This window comes from Schistocerca nitens, chromosome 9 (genome assembly GCF_023898315.1).
Source record: "Schistocerca nitens isolate TAMUIC-IGC-003100 chromosome 9, iqSchNite1.1, whole genome shotgun sequence".
NCBI classification, from domain to species: Eukaryota; Metazoa; Arthropoda; class Insecta; order Orthoptera; family Acrididae; genus Schistocerca; species Schistocerca nitens.
In genome coordinates, this window is record NC_064622.1 from 115,275,830 (window position 1) to 115,299,165 (window position 23,336).

The 23,336-nt window shown below is 49.5% G+C and overlaps 1 protein-coding gene across 1 annotated transcript in view; it reads right to left on the reverse strand.

Annotated features, from left to right (window-relative positions):
* Nucleotides 1-23,336, reverse strand: part of LOC126204046 (uncharacterized) — an 86,029-nt gene that overhangs the window by 11,761 nt on the left and 50,932 nt on the right. Inside the window, exons 2-3 of the mRNA XM_049938470.1 lie at nucleotides 20,093-20,285; nucleotides 6,846-7,031 (exon numbers count right to left, since the gene is read on the reverse strand). Coding sequence (XP_049794427.1) covers nucleotides 6,846-7,031; nucleotides 20,093-20,285 — 379 coding nt within the window. The remainder of the gene's footprint in view (nucleotides 1-6,845; nucleotides 7,032-20,092; nucleotides 20,286-23,336) is intronic.

A 23,336-nucleotide genomic window follows, 5' to 3' on the forward strand; every position in this document is an offset into this window, starting at 1 on the left:
CCGCCACGGGTACTGCCTGCACTTTCCAAGGGGCCGATCGTAGGGCCTCCCCAGTTCGTTTGACGAACAGGTTTCGGGCGTTATCTGTGGCTGACGATGTCTCTTAGCCGGATGCAGTCGTCCACGCTGTTCCAGACGAAGCTTCTCGGCCCGCAAGGTCTGGGCATTCACAGAAGGTGGGTTTGCTGGTAGTTGGAAGCTCCAACGTTAGGCGCATAATGGGGCCCCTTAGGAACATGGCTGCCAAGGAGGAGGAAGCCAATGTGCACTCGGTGTGCATTCCAGCGGGAGTCATTCCGGATGTGGAAAGGGTACTTCCGGATGCCATGAAGAGTACAGGGTGCAGCCAACTGCAGGTGGTGGTTCATGTCGGTACCAATGACGTGTGTCGTTTTGGATCGGAGCAGATACTGTCTGGTTTCGGGCGGCTAGCGGAAATGGTAAAGACTGCCAGTCTTGCTTCAGAGATTAAGGCGGAGCTCACCATCTGCAGCATCGTCGATAGAACCGACTGTGGTCCTTTGGTGCAGAGCCGAGTGAATCAGAGACTCAGGCTGTTCTGTGACCGTGTGGGCTGCAGATTCCTTGACTTGCGCCATCGGGTGGTGGATTCCGGGTTCCGCTTAATAGGTCAGGAATCCACTACACACAGGAGGCGACTGCACGGGTAGCGTGGGCTGTGTAGAAGGGACTGGGCGGTTTTTTAGGTTAGAGGGCCTCAGGGAACCACAGAAGGGACGTCTGTCTAATAGTGAGCAGATAAAACACAGTGAGGTAGTTGTAGAAACGATTGGTATTGTAGCTGTATTTTGTCGTAGCTGTGGTGGGATAGAACCAGAGCTTCAGGCCCTTATAGAAAGCACTGAAGCTCAAATAGTTGTAGGTACAGAGAGCTGTCTAAAACTAGAAATAAGTTCAGCAGAAATTTTTTCAAACGATCTAACAGTGTTCAGAAAGGATAGATTAAATACAGTTGGTGGTGGAGTATTTATTGCTGTCAGAGGTAGTTTGCCTTGTAGCGAAATTGATGTAGATAGTTCGTGTGAAATAGTATGGGTAGAGGTTATACCTGACAATCGGACTAAACTATTAATTGGATCGTTTTACCGACCCCCGACTCAGAAGATGTAGTTGCTGAACAGTTCAAAGCAAACTTGAGTCTCATTTCAAATAAGTACCCCGCTCATACAATTATAGTCGGTGGTGACTTGAATCTACCCTCGATATGCTGGAAAAATTATACGTTTAAAGCCGGCGGCAGGCATAAAACGTCATCCGAAATTGTACTGAATGATTTCTCAGAAAATTATTTTGAACAATTAGTTCATGAGTCCACTCGAAGCGTAAATGGTTGCGAAAGCATACTTGACCTTTTAGCAAATACAGGGATTAGCGACCACAAGGCAGGTGCTGCTAGGCTGAATACCGTAACACCTACAACCATCAAAAAGAAACGCAAAGTATATCTACTTAAAAAAGCTGATAAAAATGCTCTTAACGCCTTTTTAAGAGACAGTCTTCACTCCTTCCGATCTGATCATGTAAGTGTAGAAAAGTTGTGGAATGTTTTCAAAGAGATAGTATCGACAGCAATTGAGAGATATATACCACACAAATTAATAAGTGATGGTACTGATCCCCCATGTTACACAAAACGGGTCAGATCGTTGTTGCAGAAGCAACGAAAAAAAGCATGCCAAATTCAAAAGAACGCAATACCCCCAAGATTGGCGAAGTTTTACAGAAGTTCGAAATATGGCCTGTACTTCAATACGAGATGATTTTAATAATTTCCACAACGAAATTCTGTCTCGAAATCTGGCAAAAAACCTATAGAGATTCTGGCCATACATAAAGCAAACCAGTGGCAAGACGCAATCAATACCTTCACTGCGCGATAACAACGGTGAAGGCACTGTTGACAGTGCCACTAAAGCAGAGTTATTAAACACGGTTTTCAAAAAATCCTTCACCAAAGAAGACGAAGTAAATATTCCTGAATTCCAATCAAGAACAACTGCCAAGATGAGACACATAGAAGTAGATATCCTCGGAGTAACGAAGCAGCTTAAATCACTTAATAAAGGCAAGGCCTCCGGTCCAGATTGTATATCAGTCAGGTTCCTCTCAGAGTATGATGATAAAATAGCTCCATATTTAGCAATTGCCGGCCGCGGTGGTCTCGCGGTTCTAGGCGCTCAGTCCGGAACAGCGGGACTGCTACGGTCGCAGGTTCGAATCCTGCCTCGGGCATGGATGTGTGTGATGTCCTTAGGTTAGTTAGGTTTAAGTAGTTCTAAGTTCTAGGGGACTGATGACCTCAGATGTTAAGTCCCATAGTGCTCAGAGCCATTTAGCAATTATATACCCACTCGCTCACAGAAAGATGCGTACCTAATGACTGGAAAATTGCTAAAGTCACACCAATACGCAAAAAGGGAAATAGGAGTAATCCGCTGAATTACAGGCTCATATCACTAACGTCCATTTGCAGCAAGGTTTTGGAACATATACTGTGTTCGAACATTATTAATTACCCCGAAGAAAACGATTTATTCACAAATAGTCCGCACGGTTTCAGAAAATATCGTTCTTGTGAAACACAAATAGCTCTCTATACTCATCAAGTAATAGGTGCTATCGACAGGGGATGTCAAATTGATTCCATATTTTTAGATTTCCAGAAGGCTTTCGACACCGTTCCTCGCAAGCGTCTTCTAACCAAACTGCGTGCCTACGGAGTATAGCCTCAGTTGTGCGACTGTATTCGTGATTTCCTGTCAGAAAGGTCACAGTTCGTAGTAATAGACGGAAAGTCATGGAGTAAAACAGAAGTAATATCCGGCGTTCCCCAAGGAAGTGTTATAGGCCCTCTATTGATCTATATTAACGACATAGGAGACAATCTGAGTAGCCGTCTTAGATTGTTTGCAGATGATGCTGTCATTTACCGTCTTGTAAAGTCATCAGATGACTAAAACGAATTGCAAAATGATTTAGATATCTGTATGGTGCGAAAAGTGGCAATTGAAGAAGTGTGACGTTATTCACATGAGTACTAAAAGAAATACGCTAAATTTCGATTACGCGATAAGTCACACAAATCTGAAGGCTGTAAATTCAACTAAATACTTAGGGATTACGATTACAAATAACGTAAATTGGAACGATCACATAGATAATGTTCTGGGTAGAGCAAACCAAAGACTGCGATTCATTGGCAGAACACTTAGAAGGTGCAACAGGTCTACTAAAGAGACTGCTTTTATCATGCTTATCCGCCCTATTCTGGAGTACTGCTGTCCGCATCAGGTGGGACTGGCGGATAACATCGAAAAAATACAAAGAAAGGCAGCTCGTTTTGTATTATCGCGAAATAGGGGAGATAGTGTCACAGACATGATACGTGAATTGGAGTGGCAGTCATTAAAACAAAGTCGTTTTTCGTTGCGACGGGATCTTCTCATGAAATTTCAATCACCAGTTTTCTCCTCCGTGTGGGAAAGCATGCTTTTGGCACCCACCTACATAGGGAGAAATGATCATCACGATAAAATAAGAGAAATCAGGGCTCGAACAGAAAAATTTAAGTGCTCGTTTTTCCCGCGTGCCGTTCGAGAGTGGAACGGTAGAAAGACAGCATGAAGGTAGTTCATTGAACTCTCTGCCAGGCACTTTATTGTGAATAGCAGAGTAATCACTTAGATGTAGATGTAGCTGTCTAGCAGCAGTTCACGCTGCAAAAGGTGGTTATTCAGGCTTTTCACTGGTGGTCACATTAATGTGACTGAACAGTATTTTGTGTCTGGCGAGCTTATTATTTCTGGTGGCGCCGATGGACTCAGTTCTCGTCTATTGTGGACGCCAGAGCCAGTATCCGGTATCTGATGGCAGAACGGGGAGGGCGTCATTTAGCCTGCAGGTTCTGGGCCAGTTTTTTCACAATTGTTCTAAAGAGATTGTGGTATGGGTCAACTAAGCTGCCATAAGGGCTAGTGATTTTCCTACGATGAGACGGTTCTTATATGTTCTACTGGGAAAAGCCCTGGCAGGGAGCAGCACTTTGCCAAATAATCGTATTAGTGAAAGCAGTAAAAGGTCAGTGAATGCATTCGCTTCCTGAGATTGAATGGTTGAAGGTCATGGAGGTAAAATCAGTTTCGTGCAGCAATTTTGTAGTTTTTGAAACTGGGAACCTTCTGACACTCATGCAGGAGGGATTTGGGAGGGAAGTAGGGAAATCTCGTGACCTTGGAGCGGAGGCGGTGTTTCTGTAACCGGCATTGAACGGTTCTTAGTGATCAACCAAGTTAGTTTCCAAACATGGGAAGCCTCCAAGAATCCGGAAGTGCTTTGTCATATACGGGAATGGCATTGTGATTGTATCATCTCTGATTTTCTGGATGAGTGGTGGGACTTATTCAGCGTGTACCAGCTGCATAGGCAGAGCCCTGATGTCAGATTGCAGAGACAATAATTGCTGGTGGTATTGTATAAAAAGTGACGGACTAGACGAGATCTGTTTGAGGACAGGTAGCCAAAGTTCCGCGTTCTGACCCTAGATGAGCCAATCGGGCCCAACCGACCACCATGTCATCCTCTCCCTATGGCATCACTGGACGTGGAATGGAGGGGCATGTGGTAATGCACAGTGCTCTCCCGGTCGTTGTGGGGTTTCTTGACCTTCGATTCGCTATTAATCATTCGACCAGCTTCTGGGATGGCCTCACGAGTCTGAGTGCACCCCATATCAGTTCTCCCAGCGTGTCAAAATCCCTGACAGTACCGAGAATCGTATCTGGGTGCTCTGCAAGACCGTCTGTCGGGCTAACCACTCTGTTACAGTTGCCGACGAGGTTTAATTGAAACCAGTAAATTTCATTTGTTTCTATGAAAACTTGAAGAGTGGTGTTGAGTGGGTCTTTTGGCCAAGTGGCTTTGAACGGTTTTCCGGTTTTGTTGTTGAAGAGATTATCGGAAGAAGTTGTTAGGAGCCAGCTAGAGGCAGTAGAATGTCAGATCTGCTCTTCGTCCTGAAACTAGCATTCAGCAGTGTTCAGTTCTGTCTCGGGTTGGATTTTTCCAGCAGCGTTTGCTGTACATTAGCAGTGATACGCAGCGGTTTGGACAGGTTTACTGATCAAGAATTGGCTGTTATGCACTTTGTGTGTGGGTTCACTGGATCAAGTGTAAAATCGTAACTATACAGGGTGACCAAAAAAGTTTACAAACTCATATGGCACATAGAGCATACCAAGATTGGTAATAATGTATGAACCAGGGTTCGCAAAGGCCATTCTGGCTTTTAAATGGCATTCCAGTTATTAAGTCACATTCTATAAATGGACACCCACTACAGACACGCCTGACATCGACGCTGCAACAATCCTGCCCACACGGTCCTCTAGCGATGTAATAGATGTTTGATAAACAAGGCCATTCAAATACCCCAAAGGAAGAAAAAAAAATTGGGAACAGATCAGGTGATCGTGGTAGCCATGCGACTGCCCACCGTGACCAATCCAGTGGCCCAGAAAGGTTGTCTGCAGATGTGTCCTCAGCTGAGCGCTGAAACAATCGGGGGCTCCGTAGTGTTGAAATCGAATGTGGCGAAGTATGGGAATGGGAACATCATCCAGCATGTCTGGCAGAAACTCTCACAAGAATACGAGATACATGTGACCATCAAGTTGATATGGAAGAATGTACGATCCAATTAATCAGTCTCCGACAATGGCAGCCCAAACGTTAAGGGTATTTTTGCGTTGTGAGGGATTTGTACGTGTAGCATGTGGGTTCACATCCGCCTACGCATGTACGTTGTGGACGTTCATCACACCCTCGAGCGAGAACGCAACCTCACTGCTGAAAAGGACACTCAATGTGAAGCTTCGGACTCGTGACCGTAGCATCCTCTCGTGGCGTTTGCGGCCCCGGTTCCTAAGTGATTACTGGCCCATGTTATGTGGCCAATGTCCCATGGCATTTCGGAAAGTTATTTTGAATCATCCTGTATTATTACTCTCTAACCAGCCACCAGAGACCCATGCTCCATGACACCAAAATACACAGAAAATGTCTGTGTAAAACCTTCGAAATATTATCGACGGTGTTCGTGTTCGTCCTCCATACTAAGGCGCTTGATCAGTTTTGCATCCACATCCACATCTACGTACGCACCCCACAAGAAACCGAATGGTGCATGGTGCAGGGTACCTTACACCATCAACAGTTATTTCTTTTCCTGTTCCGTCGCAAATGGAGTGAGGTATAAACGACTGTCTATGTTCCTTACGTGGAATGTACGTTGGCAGCAGTAGGATCGTTCTGCAGTCAGCTTCAAATGTCGGTTCTCCAAATCTTCTCTATAGTGTTTCGCGAAACGAACGTCGCCTTCCCCCAAGGAATTCCCATTTGAGTTCCCGAAGCATCTCCGCAATGCTCATATGTTGATCGAACCTACCAATAACAAATCTAGCAGCACGTCACTGAACTGCTTCGTCGTATTCTTTTAATCCGACCTTATCGGGATCGCAAACATTCGAGCGGTACTCAAGAATGTTCACACTACTGTTCTATATGCGGTCTCCTTTATAGATGAGGTACACTTCCCTACAGTTCTCTGAAAAACCGAAGTCGACCATTCGCCTTACCTACTAATGCCCTCACGTGCTCGTCCCATATCATATCGCCTTGCAACACTGCACCCAAATATTTAACAGACCTGATTGTGTCAAGTAGCACACTGCTGAAGGTGTGGCCGGGTTCCAGTTCTACCCCTGTCATTGCTAACTGCGGATTTCTGTATACTGGTAACAAGCAGAGCTAAGAGAGGCAAAACGTACCATGTGAATAGCGTTAGGGAACCACTGCGGCGCCAGCCAGATGCCACAGAAGCTGCCGTAGCGGACGCCGTCCTTGCCCCTTACGGCGTTCTCGTCTTCTTCCTCTTCCTCCACCACCTCCTCATCTTGCGCCTCCTGCTTCTCAGCCTCCGCTTTCGCAGGCTGAGCTGACGACGACGACTTCACCTGCCGGACGTCGTACACTCAGTAACGAACGAAAAATGTTCAAATGTGTGTGAAATCTTATGAGACTTAACTGCTAAGGTCATCAGTCCCTAAGCTTACACACTAATTAAACTAAATTATCCTACGAACAAACACACACACACACCCATGCCCGAGGGAGGACTCAAACCTCCGCCGGGACCAGCTGCACAGTCTATGACTGCAGCGCTTTAGACCGCTCGGCTAATCCCGCGCGGCTCAGTAACGAACGTCATTCATTGTCAGCTGTTAGCAGCAAAACAGTAAACAAAATTGTAAACGACCATTTCTTTAAGGAATCGAACTCCCGTGTATAAAACAGCTTCAAATGTTTAATTGATCCACAAAAGATATGCCGTCTTTCATATTTGACGTTAAACATGTAACCGAGGAAAAGTTTAAAAATGATTTGAAATTATGTTTAAAGTTTGTTGGAAGACCCTCTGCTGTTGTGTGCGACCTACCTGGATGATGTACTACGTCAAAATCGAAATTATTCAGATGTAATACCCATCTAGTTAAACTACTAGTTGGATCTTTAAGACTAAATGTACTGCCCTTCCTTTACTGTTGTGGGTGTCAGATAATTTTTTACGGAATCAACAAGTCACAGATCAGCGTGTACACAATTTTGGACAATAATATGGCTGAAGTAATGGGCGTCATGTAAACGCTGCTTATAGATGCTCCAGTTTATCCTTGGAGAAAACAATTACATCATCTAAATAGACCATGCATTGCTTCACTTTTAATCTTCGCAATATATCACCTGAAAGCCACTTAAAAACCTCACATGTTTTTCCTCGCAAAAGGCTTGTGATGTCATTGATAGCGACCAGAGGGATTTGAAAATGCTGTTTTCGGACGATCCTCAGATGCCACCTCTGATTGATGACACCTGCTTCACAGGTCCATAGTTGTGAAATAACAACACTGGTCCAGATTACCTTGGGTTTCTGTTGTGTTTGTCATAGGGCAGACACCTGAATTTGTCTTCTGGTTTAAATAATAGTAGTGACAACGGAACCTATATGCCAGGGTTGTCCAACCTTTTTGCTTACCTGGACCACATTGGAAGCAGACGAGTATTTTTGAGACTCACATAATATACTTAATACTAAGAATAGCCGCTCAGGGAACCGGGGATGGGGAACGGAAGAGGGAATAGCAGTGAGTGGCAGAAGTTTCAATTTGAAAATATTCAATTAATCATATCTTTACATGAACGGAATTTAATGGATCTTTTTTCTGGTTGTGTGATAGCTGCTTACTTCTCCGGCTGCACTGATACTTGCTTTGGGCCGCATGCGGCCCGCGGGTTGCAGACCACTGCTATGTGCTCTGCTGTCATCTGGTGATTTCTTAAGGATGTTGAGAACAGGTGCAGAACAGGGTCTATTACCAGTTCCTAGGATCCCATCTTGAAGTTGCTGGTTTATAAATTCTTCCATGACAGGCTGTAAATGCTGCAGAACTCTGTATGGTTTCTTATAAATAGGCCTAGTGGGCATATGATGGTGCGTTGGTGGTATGGCAGGAAATGGTCCAAGAAGATCAAGTGACCACATGTACTCTTCTAACAATCTTTCCATGTCCTGCTCTTTCCGTCCGTCTAGAAGTTCGACTTCTTTCCCAGATGCGATCGTAATAACAGACTGTCCCATTGTTCAGTAATCTGATGTGAACTGCTGTCCAGTTCTTCCTAATTTCTAAATTAGCTATCAGAGTCCGACGTGATAGCTGTGCTTCTTCAGGTCTAAGTTATCAATGCCAACAGACACAACTCTGGTTTTATCAATTATCTACACATAGAATAGACTACCGTGTGCAAAACATTGTACTTTATCTAATTCTTCATTTTCAGATAAACGCTCAACAACACACAAAGGATTCATCAGTGGATCAACACCTATATCAATGCAGATTAATTTTCCAGTATCTTTCGGTAACGATATTCCACAAAGTGGCCGTAAAGAACTTGTACAAAGTTTAGGCAGCCAGACCAATGTTTTCGGTGTTAATTGCAACAGTAATGGTTTTCCGGCAGTAAAATCAAGATGAAACAGCGTTCCATCCAGTTCTGCTACACAACATTCTAAGTTAACTTTGGCATGGTGTGCACTCAGGATATCAAACCAAGTACGACTTCATAGCCACTGCGAGTAGGAGGAGAAATTTCACATCAACACAAAAGTTACCTCCTCCCACTCAGACTGTTGAACTGAGTGAATCCACACGACCCCCACCTACATCAGTTAATTCCCAGCATTGCAGGTTTAATTCTATTTTACGAAGTATACTCTTACTTGCCACAGATACCGGCTGTCCAGTGTCTAATAAAAATTTATACACGTCCCCTTTCACGTAACCAGTCAAAAAAGGTCTACCATTGATTTCACATAGAGCTGACTTGTGCTGTCAGTTCCTGTTTTAACGGCAAGATTCAAGGTCCACCCTGTTACCGTCTTCCATGCCATAGTGAATTTCCGCCATTACTGTTGTGTTCAGAATGTCCAAAATACTTACAAGGCTGGCACGGCTGTTCTCTGCAATTACACTTCATGTGACTGGTTCGACCACATCTAAAACATCTGATATCTATTTTAAATACTGCCATATTTTCCCATAATGTGGTGACCATATCACTTGCAGCTAGTACTACTGCAGTTTCTACTGCTTCATTCAGAGTCCTTAGGAGTCCCGTAAGAATTCTTTGTGACATTTCTGTCTGCAAACCTGTAAAAACGCATCCAGTGCACTCTGCTCAGTTTCATGTAATGTGGTCTTGTTAGCATTGTCATGTTCTGTGAGGCCAATGTATTGTTATCAATTACAGACCATAAAACTCTCTATTGGTTTCCCCTGTTTTTGGAATATCCCATTAAGCTGCTCATGCTAGTATCTGGGTGTATTTTTCCTCATATACCAACCGTTTCCCTACAGTCGACGAAATGCTGTGCTTCTCTTAATCTATCCTGGCTAATTAGAAATGCACGATCATCTCTCACTAACTTTAATTTACTGCAACTGCACTCAGTAAGTGCTCACTACTCCAACTTCCCAACCTGACGTCAGTACCCAGTTTATCAAAAACCACTGACAACTTCCTCTGATTTCTGGAAAAATGGAGGGACCAATGGGGCAGTGTGAGTGTCAAAGATATATGCACTAGGATGTGAGTGGTCTTTCTTTTCCTCCTTTACTTGTCCTAATTCTGTCTGCAGCCGAGCTACTTGATTTATCTGCTGCTGAATAGCATCCCGAGTCAATACTTGTTTCTCTGAATTGCCTGTTTACTATCAACACAAGTATACAGTATACCCAAAATAAAATGGAAAGGAAGAAGAAAGGGTAGGGAAACAACCACACAGACCCAAAAAACTGTAAAATCAGCACTTACTCATACTGTTGTACAGGACATACCGCTGCTAAAACGTGGAACCGGCTACTATCTTTTGACTTTCCATCTTTATCTTCAGCAGTCCTTCTGACACCAGTTATAGTTGGATATTGAGATGGCTGGGTGTGAGCAGCGGTTCTCTGCTGAAGATGGATGAAAGTGCAGCAGAAGAAGGTCCTGGTGAGTTACCAATAACTTCTTTATTGCTGTTTATCTACAGTCATGGGACTTAGAAACTGAAAGTGACAATGGCAAGGGAGGTGAATAACTCATCACAGTGCCTCCTGGTAAGATGATGTCTGTCTGTACCGTTCTCGGGTCTCCAGCCGGGTGCAGTCGTTTTCAAACCACGACATTTCGACACCGTTCCTTGCCGTCATCTCCAGGTGATACCTGCAGACTGGGCGTCTCCGCTTACGCTTACGCTTTACAGACGGGCCTTCCTTGGCCCGAGGTAGCGGAGTTTAAGCTGTTTGAGCTGTTCCTCCTGAAGTCCTCTCGGTTTGGAATGGTTATTCTTCGCGTGTTGGTCTGTCCTCTGGTTTCTCTGGATGCGGAAGCTTATCTGCCGGCTGATTCCGGCGGTTTCTTGTTCTTCTTCTTCTGATTACTGCTTCCTGGCTGTCCGAATTCTATTCTCTTCAGGCGGGACCAGTCCACTGGCGGCGTCTGTGTCCGGATATGCTTGACTGCTTCCTCGGTCATGTATTTCCAGTCCTCGTCCGTGAAGATCGGATGCTTGTTTATGAGCTCCAGATCTCCACGGCTGACGATTGCCCACCCTCGCAGCTTCTGGTTTAAGGGTTCGCACCCCTAATGGAAATCGTAAGGTTTGTGAGGAAGGGGAGGGATGTTGTCTGCCGTGAAAGGGTAGGGATGGTCATGATGGGGGTAGCTACCGTCTCGCAGGGAATCGGCGATCTTGGTGAGCACCTCCCTCACACAGTTCTTGTTAGGGAGGGGGAGGCACTCGAACGGCTCGTCTTCTTCTTCTCCCTCGGACTCCATCGGCACTTCCTGTGTCGTCTGCATTTCCGCAGAGACAGGAGTGACGACTGCTTGTATGTCCTGCAGGTGCTGCTTCACCACTTCCGGCGGCGGCGGCGAGACGGACTGTACCACGTCCATGGACGTCTCCCCGGTCTCCTGTATTGCTACAGGTTCCGGGGCGACGTCCGTTTGCGCGGACACATCCGTCTGCGTGGACACATCCACCCCAACTTGTCGTGCCACCGTGGGGGTGGTAATGGGGGCGGGTGTCTTCTTCTGCGTCGTCCGGATTTCTTCCCGCAACTCTTGCAGCTGCCGGTGGAGACCGACGATCTCCTTCTGCATGGCCGCTCTCTCTGGCGCCATCGCGGCTTTGAGGGCGGCCACGGCGTCGTCAGTGGCGGCGCTGGGCGGGGCTGCGGCCGCCCCGTTTCCCCCGATGTGCGGGGGTGGCGGGATGGCTGCCTGTTCTTCGTGGACCGCTTTCTTGGCGGTTGTTGGTGTCCGCTGCTGCTTCAGATATGCGCAGCTGCGTGCATTAGCAGCGTGCGCGCCACCACAGTTAACGCACGATGGTGCGACGTGTGGCGGCTTATCGCAGTCGCGTGTATCATGTGCCTTTGCACATTTCAGACACGCGACTACGTCCCTGCACGTCCTGGCGACGTGTCCCATCTTCTGGCAGCGGTAGCACTGCCTCTTGTGCTGCGGTCGGCTGCGCTTCTTCTTCTTGTTGCTGCCGCGGCCGTCTCCTGCCAACGTGAGCAGAAGCTTTGCCACGGCAACAAGTTTGCCTCCCTTTCCGCGTCCGGACATGGCGTTTGGCTAGTGGCGTAAACGTGAAACACGTAACCGTAACGGTGCGAGCCGCAGCGAGTCGAGCAGCCGTGTCGTGTCGGGAGTCTCCTGCACTGCACTGCACTGTAAGTCTCTGGTTGCATCTACCAGGAGGGGGACAGGCTAAGCAGCGAAGCTGCTATTCCTGTGCGGACCTCAGGAACGAGTGGTTGGCCTCACAGTTAGGATTGGCCTATGTGAGCGGCCGCGCGGGGGCGGACGCTGCGTCTAAAGCGTCATAGGGGCTGCGGAGTAAACTACTCCCGCAGCAGATCAGGCCAACGCGTGGTCGGCCGGCGGTGGACTTGGTGCCCTAGACCGCGTATAAGACGACTGCCAGAGTGTTCTGCAGAAGCGTAGAACACCCTGGCGGACTGCCTGATGCGATCCCGCAATAACGGGACGCCAGCTTCCTCATGAAGCAGCCGCGTGGAGTAACGTGGCGGCTTGTGGAGTGCGAGTCGCAGCGCCCGATTCTGGACACGCTGGAGCATCGCAACGTGCGACGGTGCGGCATTGCCCCACACGACGGCGGCGTACTCGAGTACAGGCCGGACGAGGGCCAAGTACACTGTCAGGCCGTGCCGAGGTGGGAGGGTGGATGTGGGGTTCAGCAGCGGGTAGAGCGCCCGGAGACGCCCAATCGCCCGCCCCCTGATGTCACGGATGTGCGGCAGCCAGGTGAGGCGCCTGTCTAGCGTCACACCGAGGTATCGGCCGGCCGGCGACCACGGGATGGGGCCTCCCGAGATCGAGACAGGCGGCAGGGCAGGAGGCAGCCGTCTCCGAGTGAAGACGACCGCCTGGCTCTTGGCGGGGTTAAATTTGAGGCGCCACTTGGTGGACCACGCCCCCAGTACGTCGCACGCTAGTTGCAGCCGGCGGCACATCGCGACCACGTTCAGGCTGCGGGTGAACAACGCAGTGTCATCGGCATAAAGAGCCAACTCCACGCGCGCCACCCGCGGTGCGTCAGCGGTGTACAAGGTGTACAGCAGGGGGCCAAGAACCGACCCCTGCGGTACACCCGCACGAATCGGCCGGTCGGTGGAGGTGCCGCCGGCGGCCCGGACGTGGAAGGTGCGGCCCGCGAGGTAGGACCGCAGCAGAAGGGCGTGGGACGTCGGGACCCCATGTACAAGAAGCTTGTACACGAGGCCCTCGTGCCACACGCAGTCGAACGCTTTGGAGACGTCTAGGAGTACCGCCCCAAGGTACTCCCGCGACTCCAGCGCCCGCATCGCCTGTTCCACCAGGCGTAAGAGCTGGTGCGTGGTCGAGTGGCCCCGCCGGAATCCGAATTGCTCCGCTGGAAGGAGCCCTTCGGCGGTGACGTGGCGCCACAGCCGCTCCACGTACAGTCTCTCAAAGACCTTGGAGAGAGACGGGAGCAGGCTGATCGGCCGGTAGTGCTCCACCCGACGCGGATCCTTGCCGGCCTTCGGGATAGCCACCACTTCCGCGTGTTTCCACGCGGAAGGGAAGATCCCGGAGCGGAGAATGCAGTTGAATGTGTCTGCCAGTGGCTGATGAAGTGCCGGCGGCAATAACCGCAGGAGGCGGTTTGTGACACCATCGGAGCCACCCGCCTTCTTAGGGTTGAGGCGGCGGAGCTGGAGTCCAACCTCAGCGGCGGTGATGGGGGCGATCACATCGTCAGCAGCCCTGGCGGCGAGGAAAGCCGGCAGGCGGTCCTCCACGAGACGGACGTGGTCTGGATCGAAGACGTCCGCGACCGGGCGGAAGTTGTTGGCAAACACGTCGGCGAGGGCGTTGGCCTTGGCATCCGGGGCACAGATAACCTCGCCGCCTACGTGGAGCGGAGGAACAGGCTGACGGCGGCGGAGGAAGCGCTTGGCGGTCCGCCAGGCACTCCCATCAGTCGTGTTCAGGGTGGCCACAAGGCCAGCCCAGTCACGGTTGCGGTGTTGGTCGATAGCGGCCCGGATTTCGCGCCGCGCCCGATTGAGGCGGCGCTTGGTCGCAGGCTGGCGAGTCAGCTGCCACTCCCGGAAGAGACGGTTTTTGGCCGTTATAGCCTCCAAGATGTGCGGCGGAAGCTGCCGGGACATCTCGCGAGGCCGCTGTGGCTGGCGGGGTGACGCAGCGGCGGCAGCGCTGAGTGTGTGCCGCGTAAAAAAGGCCAGCGCAGCATCGGCCCCCTCCAGGGCAGGATCCGGAGCATCACCGAATTGACCGAGCAGGTCAGCCTGAAAGCGGGCCTCGTCAATGCCGCGGAAGGTACGGCGGTCGGGCGGCAGGGAGGCGCCTAGAACGTCCATGTCGTAGACTACCGGAAGGTGGTCGGAGGACAGGGCGCAGCGGACAGTAGCCGACGTAAAGTGCCCGACGCCTTTCAGGACCGCTACGTCGAGCACGTCGGACTGGCCGCGGACGGGGAAGAAGGTGTGGTCAAATGGACCGAGAACAACAGCGCCATGACGCTGTGTGACGCGGAGAAGGCGCCGCCCGCTGACGTTGGTGACGCGGGAGTTCCAATGCGGGCTCTTGGCGTTCAAGTCACCCGCAATGAACAGCTTCCCACGCAGCGTCAGCAGGGCATCAAGGTCGGCCTCCAGGAGGTGGCCCCGTGGGGGCCTGTAGACGGCTATGAATGTAATGACCCCAGCCGTGGTGGTGATAGCCACCCCAGTGGCCTCCACGGCGGTTAGAGGCGGCAGCAGGACGGCATGGTGCTTCAGCGAAGCCTTCACATAGACGGCGGTGCCTCCGCCATGGGTGGGCCGGTCGGTACGGTAGCAGCGATAGTTCGCCACCCCGACGGCCACACCAGGCTTCAGAAACGTCTCGCAGACGAGACAAATGTCTATCGCCTCATCCCGGAGGAATTGGCGGAATTCCCCTTGTTGGGGAACCAAGCCGCGGGCGTTGAAACCGCACACGGTGAGCCCATGGATATGCTCATTTTCCATGGTGGTCATCAGGAACAACGCCGGCCTGGAGGGCGGACGTGACGGCGGTGACGAGCACCGGAAGCTGCTCGAGCAGCTGGCTCAACGAACGCAGGAGCGTACGGAGCTCAGCCGCATCGGCAGCCGTGGTGGCCCCTGGGGCGGCCTCCAAGGCAGGAGCAGGAGGCTGCGGCAGGACCGCAGGAGGCGGCGATTGCGGAGGGACAGCCCGCGGAGCAGACCGCTGGCGTGGGGCATCAGTGGCTGGACGTTCCGCCGCGGTACGCCGCGGTCGGCGGCGGCGCCGGCGGGGGGCGGCAGCTGGTCCGGGAGGCGTGGTGGCAGGGGCAGCAGCCGCATCGGACGAGGCAGGCCGCTGCGGCGCAGCACCATCGGAGGCAGCAGGCCGCTGAGAGGAGGGGGCGGGCGCCCCTCCCTTGGCGGCATCAGCGAAGCTGGTACCAGGCTGTACCTTGCGGGAAGGGGCGGCCGGGCCACGGCGCTGGTGCCGGCCACGCTGGAAGGCCGGACATCCGCGGTAGCTCGCGACGTGCGCGCCACTGCAGTTGCAGCACGTCGGTTTATCCTCTCGTGGGAGCGGGCATTCCTTGCTCTGATGCTGGGCCCCGCACTTGACGCAGCGGGGCGGCATTGAACAGTAGCGAGACACATGGTCGAGCCGTTGGCAAGAGAAGCATTGGGCCCTCCTGCCTTTGGCCCGCAGTGGCTCCACTTCGACGTCGACCCGCCCAACCCGCCGCACCTGAAAGATCTTGCGATTCTCCAGGTTGTCAACAAGAACGACCTGGTACAGCGGCATGGGGCGGTGAGTGCGTGGGGAGTTCATGAGCCCCGTGTGGCGGATGCCAAAGCCCATGTCCTCCAGTTCTTCACGGAGGTAATCCGCCCCAAACTGGAGTGGGAGGCGGCGGAACACCACCTTCAACAGCTTGAGCGGCTCCGATGGGTGAGTGTAGCAATGGAGGCCATCTTTGCAGATGACATCCATTACTGCACGGTAGTCCTCGACAGACGTCATGGAGAGCCGGTAGAGATCATTGCCGGCGGTCTTGACGCTGGCAGTGGGCGCCACCCGAGTGATCTTCTGCTCGAACGGCTTATAAGGGCCGTCCCATTAGACCACAATCGGCGGGGGACGCGGCGCAGCAGGCCGGGGCGGAACCCCAGCGTCGTCTGGTACGTCATCAGACGCATCCTGGAAAGCGTTGGCGGTCGGCAGAGGCAGCGCAGGCTGGAGGACAGCCGCCCGTGCCGTGTGCCGCCTGGCAGGGGTGATGAAACCGTCCTCATCAGGGTGGCGCGCAGCAGCAGGGCCTGTGGAGGACCGCTGCTCCTTCGCGCACACCGTCGTCGCGACCGTCTGGGCCGCAGCGGCAGAGGCGGCGCGGGAGGCCTTAGGGGCCTTCTTCCGCGGCCGAGCAGTGTCGGAGGCTTGGGAGCGGACGTCAGAGTCGTCAGCTGCGTCAGCACGGCGCTTCCGGAACGCACGAGCATCGTCAGCGTCTCGTCTGTCAGCGTCAGCGATGGCCTCCGCAAGATTTGCGTCAGGCAAGTCGTCGTCGGTGGCAATCACGGCGGCCTCTGGAGCTGGCTTTGCACCCGCCCAGACCGCGGTAGTGCCCTTCGCGCAGGGCGGGGCAGAAACTGGCGTGGCTACGGGTTCTTGATGTTGCAGGGCCGTAGGAGCAGCCACGAGCGAACCGACCTCTTGCATGGCCGGCCCCTGTGGCGCTTCGGGAGTCTCCGCTGAATCTCCTCCCCTTTATACTCTGATCGCTCCCCACCCTTTCCCCCGCGCCCTGCGGCACGCGGCGCTACGTGGAGTTGTGGTGGGGAGGGGCGGGCTGACGGCTGCTGGATGCGAACTGTGGACCATCAGATGTCTTGTGGCCTTCGAAGGGCGCGGAAGTCGCTTTGGATCGGCGCTGTGCTTTTAGTTGGCTGAGTGCTGGGTCCAGGCTTTGCTGAGGTTGAATCCGGCGTCTCTGTTGATCAGCCCATCAGCTACACGTATTTCAATCGCCTCCTTCAGAACACAGTCCCAAAAAGGACAAGGCCTGCCGTAAAACTTACGTTTCCACGTACTCCATAGTATCTCCAGTATCCATGTAATGTTCCGCAACCGCAGATTTTGTAGGCTGCTTCAGTTCAGTATGCCTTCTGTGTTCCTGGCATCTTTCTTCGATTGTCCGCACAGTTTGTCCTATGTATACCTTACCGCATATACACGGAATACGGTAAACACCCGGTTTGCGGAGCCCCAGGTCATCTGTTATACCGAGCCAGAATTCTGCCGATTTTGTTGGATACTTTGCCGGCGTAAGGCAGGTACGCCACTGTCTTCTCGTCCTCTTCGTTCTCTCTCTGCTGGGCTTGTGCATTCTGCCTGAAAGCACGTCAAATTTGACTCTCGTTATATCCGTTCTTCTTGAAAACGTCCTTAAGGTGGTTAAGTTCTCCTTGTAAGCTTTCCTCATCTGATACTGCGCGGGCCCTGTGTTCGCAGTACACCCTCACGCAGCACACCTGACGGCAGGTGGTAGAGTGTAGATACAGATCAGTGTGGGTTTCTTTCCTGTATAAACTGTGTCCCAAGGTGCCATCCGCTTTGCGCTTGACTAGGACGTCCAGAAACGGGAGTTCACCATTATCTTCCACCTCCATGGTGAATTTGATGTTAGGATGCAGAGAATTCAGATGTTGGAGAAACTCTTGAAGTTTTTCTCTTCCATGTGGCCATATTACAAAAGTGTCATCAACATATCTGTAAAAGCACATAGGCTTCAGTGCTGCAGTTTCCAGTGCTTTCTCTTCGAACTCCTCCATAAACAAGTTTGCTACCACTGGTGACAGGGGACACCGCATGGCAACACCATCCGTTTGTTTGTAATAGTTTCCATCGAAGAGATAGAATGTTGATGTGTGGACAAATTCGAAAATATTAGTCATTGTCGGGTTGAATTTCTCCCTAATCAACTTAAGAGAGTCATCAAGCGGCACTCTGGTGAAAAGCGAGACCACATCGAAGCTCACCAAGAGGTCCTGGTTACGGAGGCGCAGCTCCTGCATCCGTTGAATGAAATGTACAGAATTTCTGACGTGATGCTGACATTTCCCGAGGTGAGGGCTTAATTTCGCCGTTAAATATTTGGCTAGCTGGTACGTTGGAGCGCCTATGTTGCTGACGATAGAGCGCAAAGGAACATCCATTTTGTGCATCTTTGGTGACCCATAGACCTTGGGGGTGCAGCAGTTCGAGGTCGGAGCTTCTTGACGATTTCCTTCGGCAGGCACTGGCGTAGAAGCTCAATAGTCTTCTTTTTCACCCTGTTGGTAGGGTTCGAGAACTACGGAATGATCCTAAAATAGTTATTTTACCCGCGAATAAAGGAAATGCAACGGTACTGCTTTCATTATCAGAGTACAATCACAAAATGTTCGACCTACTCGAGGATCCAGCATACAGAAAACTGAAGGGGGACTCCTAGGCTGCAGCCTAAGAATAGGCCAAATAAATTTGGAAAAATAAGTGGATGGAAAATCTCTTGTAGGAAGAACCAGAATCCATTGTATGGACATGAATGAGAATGACCTCGCTGCCAGAGGAAGGACAATGGATGAAGTTCTTCGTGGCAGGTTAAACGCTAACAGAAGGAAGTGGACGAGGCTCATTAATAGTACCTGAGGAACTGGTGCTGTACAATGATGATGGTGATAATGACATACTGTAGACTGGCGAATGCTAAGTTGTGTTATGAGTGCAGTAATTTAGATGCCAATATAACAGGCAGGGGCAGGAAAGGGAAGCAGTGGTTGGGAAGGGAGTGAGACAGGGTTGTTGCCTATCCCCGATGTTATTCAATCTGTATATCGAGCAAGCAGGAAAGGAAACAAAAAAAAAAAACTCGGAGTAGGAATTAAAATCCATGGAGAAGAAATAAAAACTTTGAGGTTCGCCGATGACATTGTAATTCTGTCACAGGCAGAAAAGGACCTGGCAGAGCAGCTGAACTGAATGGACAGTGTCTTGAAAGGAGGGTATAAGATGAACATCAACAAAAGCAAAACGAGGATAAGGGAATGTAGTCGAATTAAGTCGGGTGATGCTGAGGGAATCAGATTAGGAAATGAGACACTTAAAGTAGTAAAGGAGTTTTGCTGTTTGGGGAGCAAAATAACTGATGATGGTCGAAGTAGAGAGGATATAAAATGTAGACTGGCAATGGCAAGGAAAGCGTTTCGGAAGAAGAGAAATTTGTTAACATCGAGTATAGATTTAAGTGTCAGGAAGTCTTTTATAAAAGTATTTGTATGGAGTGTAGTCATGTATGGAAGTGAAACATGGACGATAACTTGTTTGGACAAGAAGAGAATAGAAGCTTTCGAAACGTGGTGCTACGGAAGAATGCTGAAGATTAGATGGGTAGATCACATAACTAATGAGGAGGTGTTGAATAGAATTGGGGAGAAGAGGAGCTTGTGGCACAACTTGACTAGAAAAAGGGATCGGTTGGTAGGACACGTTCTGAGACATCGAGGGATCACCAGTTTAGTAGTGTAGGGCAGCGCGGAGGGTAAAAATCGTAGAGGGAGACCAAGAGATGAATACACTAAACAGATTCAGAAGGATGTAGATTGCAGTATGTACTGAGAGATGAAGAAGCTTGCACAGGATAGAGTAGCATGGAGAGCTGCATCAAACCAGTCTCAGGACTGAAGACCACAACAACAACATATAACAGGCAGTCCCTTCAGGCTATTAATCGCCCACTGATCCAAATATTAGCCAGATGATCAGCAGCAGGAGTTTGATACTTTGTACGGATCCAAATGAGCAAGTATAGGAGGAAGGAAGGAAGCAGAGGAAGGGGACGGCGCGATACCTGGGACTTGGTCTTGGCGGCGCTGGCGGGGTCCGTCTCTGTGGTCTCCTCCTCCTCGACGTCCTCAGTGGGCGGGGTGGGTGGCCTGGGTTTGGGCGGCCGCCACGGCGGCAGGCGCCGCCCCGTGTACACGTGCACGCACGGCTGGTTGGTGCGCACCTCCAGCGCGCGTCCCGTCTCTGGGTGCTCTAACCTGCACCAACAACGTACACCTTTACTTCTTCATTCCCTTCTGATGAGGGCAGTTGAGATGGAACAGCCGAATGAAAACAGTTGATTTAGTCGGCCGTAGTTTTACGTTTCTGTAGGATTGTTACTCATTCATTTCTTTCGAGTGAAACCAGTCTGTGTGTGCGAACCACAGCATGAAAACAATGGACTTAGTCCGGTGCATTCAGTTCTGAACAGACACATTCGATAGTTTTGCCGTTCTTAAATCATTATTGGTGACTACATCTACATTTATTCTCCGCAAGCCACCCAACGGTGTGTGGCGGACGGCACTTTACGTGCCACTTGTCATTACTAGACCACGGACTTCTAGGTCGTAAAAAAGTGTGTTTTAGGCACCTAAAATAGGCTCCTTCAGTAGTTCATTTAGGCTATATAAAACCTAAAATAGGCTCTAATAACGATGATGCAGAGAAAATAAAAATAAATTAAAATACACAGTGTTTGTCAACACTGTGATTCACATTGAAATCTCCGAAGCCGTCTTATTAGTCATTAAAACAAGGAGAATGAATATTTACACAGTTACAGAGCACAGCAATCTACAAGAATAATGTTGAACATAACTGCAAATATTTTTGAGTTCCTGCAAGATAAAGATCTCCGTAAAAAAGATGTGGCAATGGTTTAATTAATACATTCGTAGTTTCACATATTCTGACCATAGTTGGTTTCACAATAAATAACCAAAATCTTTTCTAGGTTTTCTAGTGAAAAACTGTGGCGCTTGTCAGTCAGAATCAATTTGTACGCTGAAAAAGAACGTTCTACATCAACAGATGTGACAGGGGCGTACTTCATTTTCGGCACATGTTGGACAGGAGTGATGCAGTCAGGAGTGCTGGATTTTCCACTAAGTATGTCGGCAGCTACATACAACTCTTTCAGGTCAGTGTTCTTCTGCAAAACTGTTTGCGTTTTTGCCCGTACTTTTTCCCCTACTTCACCTGGCGCTTCATTAATTTTCATTTTGACTTCTTCAAGCAAAGAAATATTGTCGTAGATAGATCTGCTTGAGCCTTCTAATTGTGAAATTACTCTTGCCATAAATGTGTAGTGGGTCCTAATGTAAGATAAGTCCCGTTTTAAAGAAGAATCTTTGAGTAACTCCATTGCTGCAGTTACGGATGCAGCATCCTCCGGTATATTTTCAACCACCTTCTGGACAGCTGAGAGATGCGTACTATAGTATTTTGCTGCTATCAGAACCGGCCAAAGTGGCCGAGCGGTTCTAGGCGCTGCAGTCTGGAACCGCGAGGCCGCTACGATCGCAGGTTCGAATCCTGCCTCGGGGATGGATGTGTGTGATGTCCTTAGGTTAGTTAGGTTTAACTAGTTCTAAGTTCTAGGGGACTAATGACCTGAGAAGTTGAGTCCCATAGTGCTCAGAGCCATTTGAACCATTTTTTTGCTGCTATCAGCCACGTGCCCCAGAGGGTGACAACAGGCTCTGACGGCAATGGGACATCTGGAAGCTGTTCTTTGAATGCCTATATTCTTGATGGTGCCTTAACAAAAATTTTCTTCATCATATATATTACTTTATTTACTTCAGGAAATTGTAGCCTTACTTGCTCTACTATGCGGTTGATCCCATGCACTACCCAAGCAGCATCATGCACTGCAGCTTCAATGGGCAGAATACTTTTAATAGTTGAAACGCTGCTATCATATATGCAGCAGCATCAGTGACGGCCAGAAGCACCTTATTCTCATCCACTCCGTTTGGATATAGCACCTTAAGCCCATTGTTCACAAACTGTGCTATTGTTTGTTGATTAGTTTTTGCAAGCTGTTTTGAGGAAATCAAATGAGCCCTGGATGGAGCATCTGGATCTAGCTTGCCAATAATCAGGTTTGCAATGTAACGGCCAAGACTGTCAGTAATTTCATCCACAGAAATCCATATACAAGATTCTCCAACATCTTCTCGGATTCTGTGCAATGCAGCATTGTACGCTGAATCCACATAATTCTTACGTAAAGTTGACTCTGCAGGAATAGACAGATGGCAGTACTTCTCAAGAAAACTCTGAAAATAGGGTTTTCTAGTTTCCGAAAGAGGATGTTTGCTGCCACACGTGCATGACACAAACCACTGCAGAACTTGTTTTTTTTTCGGAGGATTCACCAGATTTATTGGTTAAAAGAGTTTGCTTCAATTTTGACTTTCGTTCAACATTAGCTTTATGTGCGATTCCATCTGCATGCTGAGTTAAGTGAGATTCCCTAACACTCGAAACCTAATACGAGAGAAAATGGAAACGCAGTTTAGAATCGCATATAAAGAGTATTTCGTTTAATAAAGGATAGCAATAAAAAAGAATCCTAAGTGACAGGAAAATAAGAAGTCTAAGAAAAACATCAACTAACCTCCTTGTTGCATACTTGGCAGAAAATAATTTTCCCATCTGTTGTACAATGCGGAAAATCTTGCAGCCACTGCCTTATATGAGTAGACTTTGAACTAGCTGTTTTCGGCATGGCGAAGTATTCTCACACAGAAACTAGAATTTATTTTGCACTTAGAACGTCAGTAACACTTAACACGTCGATCGCTACACAATGTACTGATTTGTTTTCCCTGGGAAAAAGTGAACTATGACCTGTTTTTTTTTTTCCTTTTACTGCGGTGCATGGGAACGGTAGTGCAAGTACCGTAGTCGTTGCTGGACATATGGCACCTGACAGATGGCCGCCCCTTCTGAACAAGCTAATGGAATCTACCGATGCTTCAGATGAAAACATCTCACTACTGGCAAATTATTTTTCGAACCACAAAACAGAGTACTTAGATAGGACTGCCTGTAGACAGCAGCAAGAAAATGCGCGAAGGGCAGTGATTTAGCTATAGAGGGCGTCTACGATTAACGTTGTGATTTTTTAATCCGTGCTCAGCTTAAGGCCTATGAAACAGTTTCTTTGCGAAAATACACAGCTGGCCAGAATCCTACGAAAGAAATATTTTCAAATATAAAATTTAGTACTCCCACGTTCGATTCTAATGTGTAAC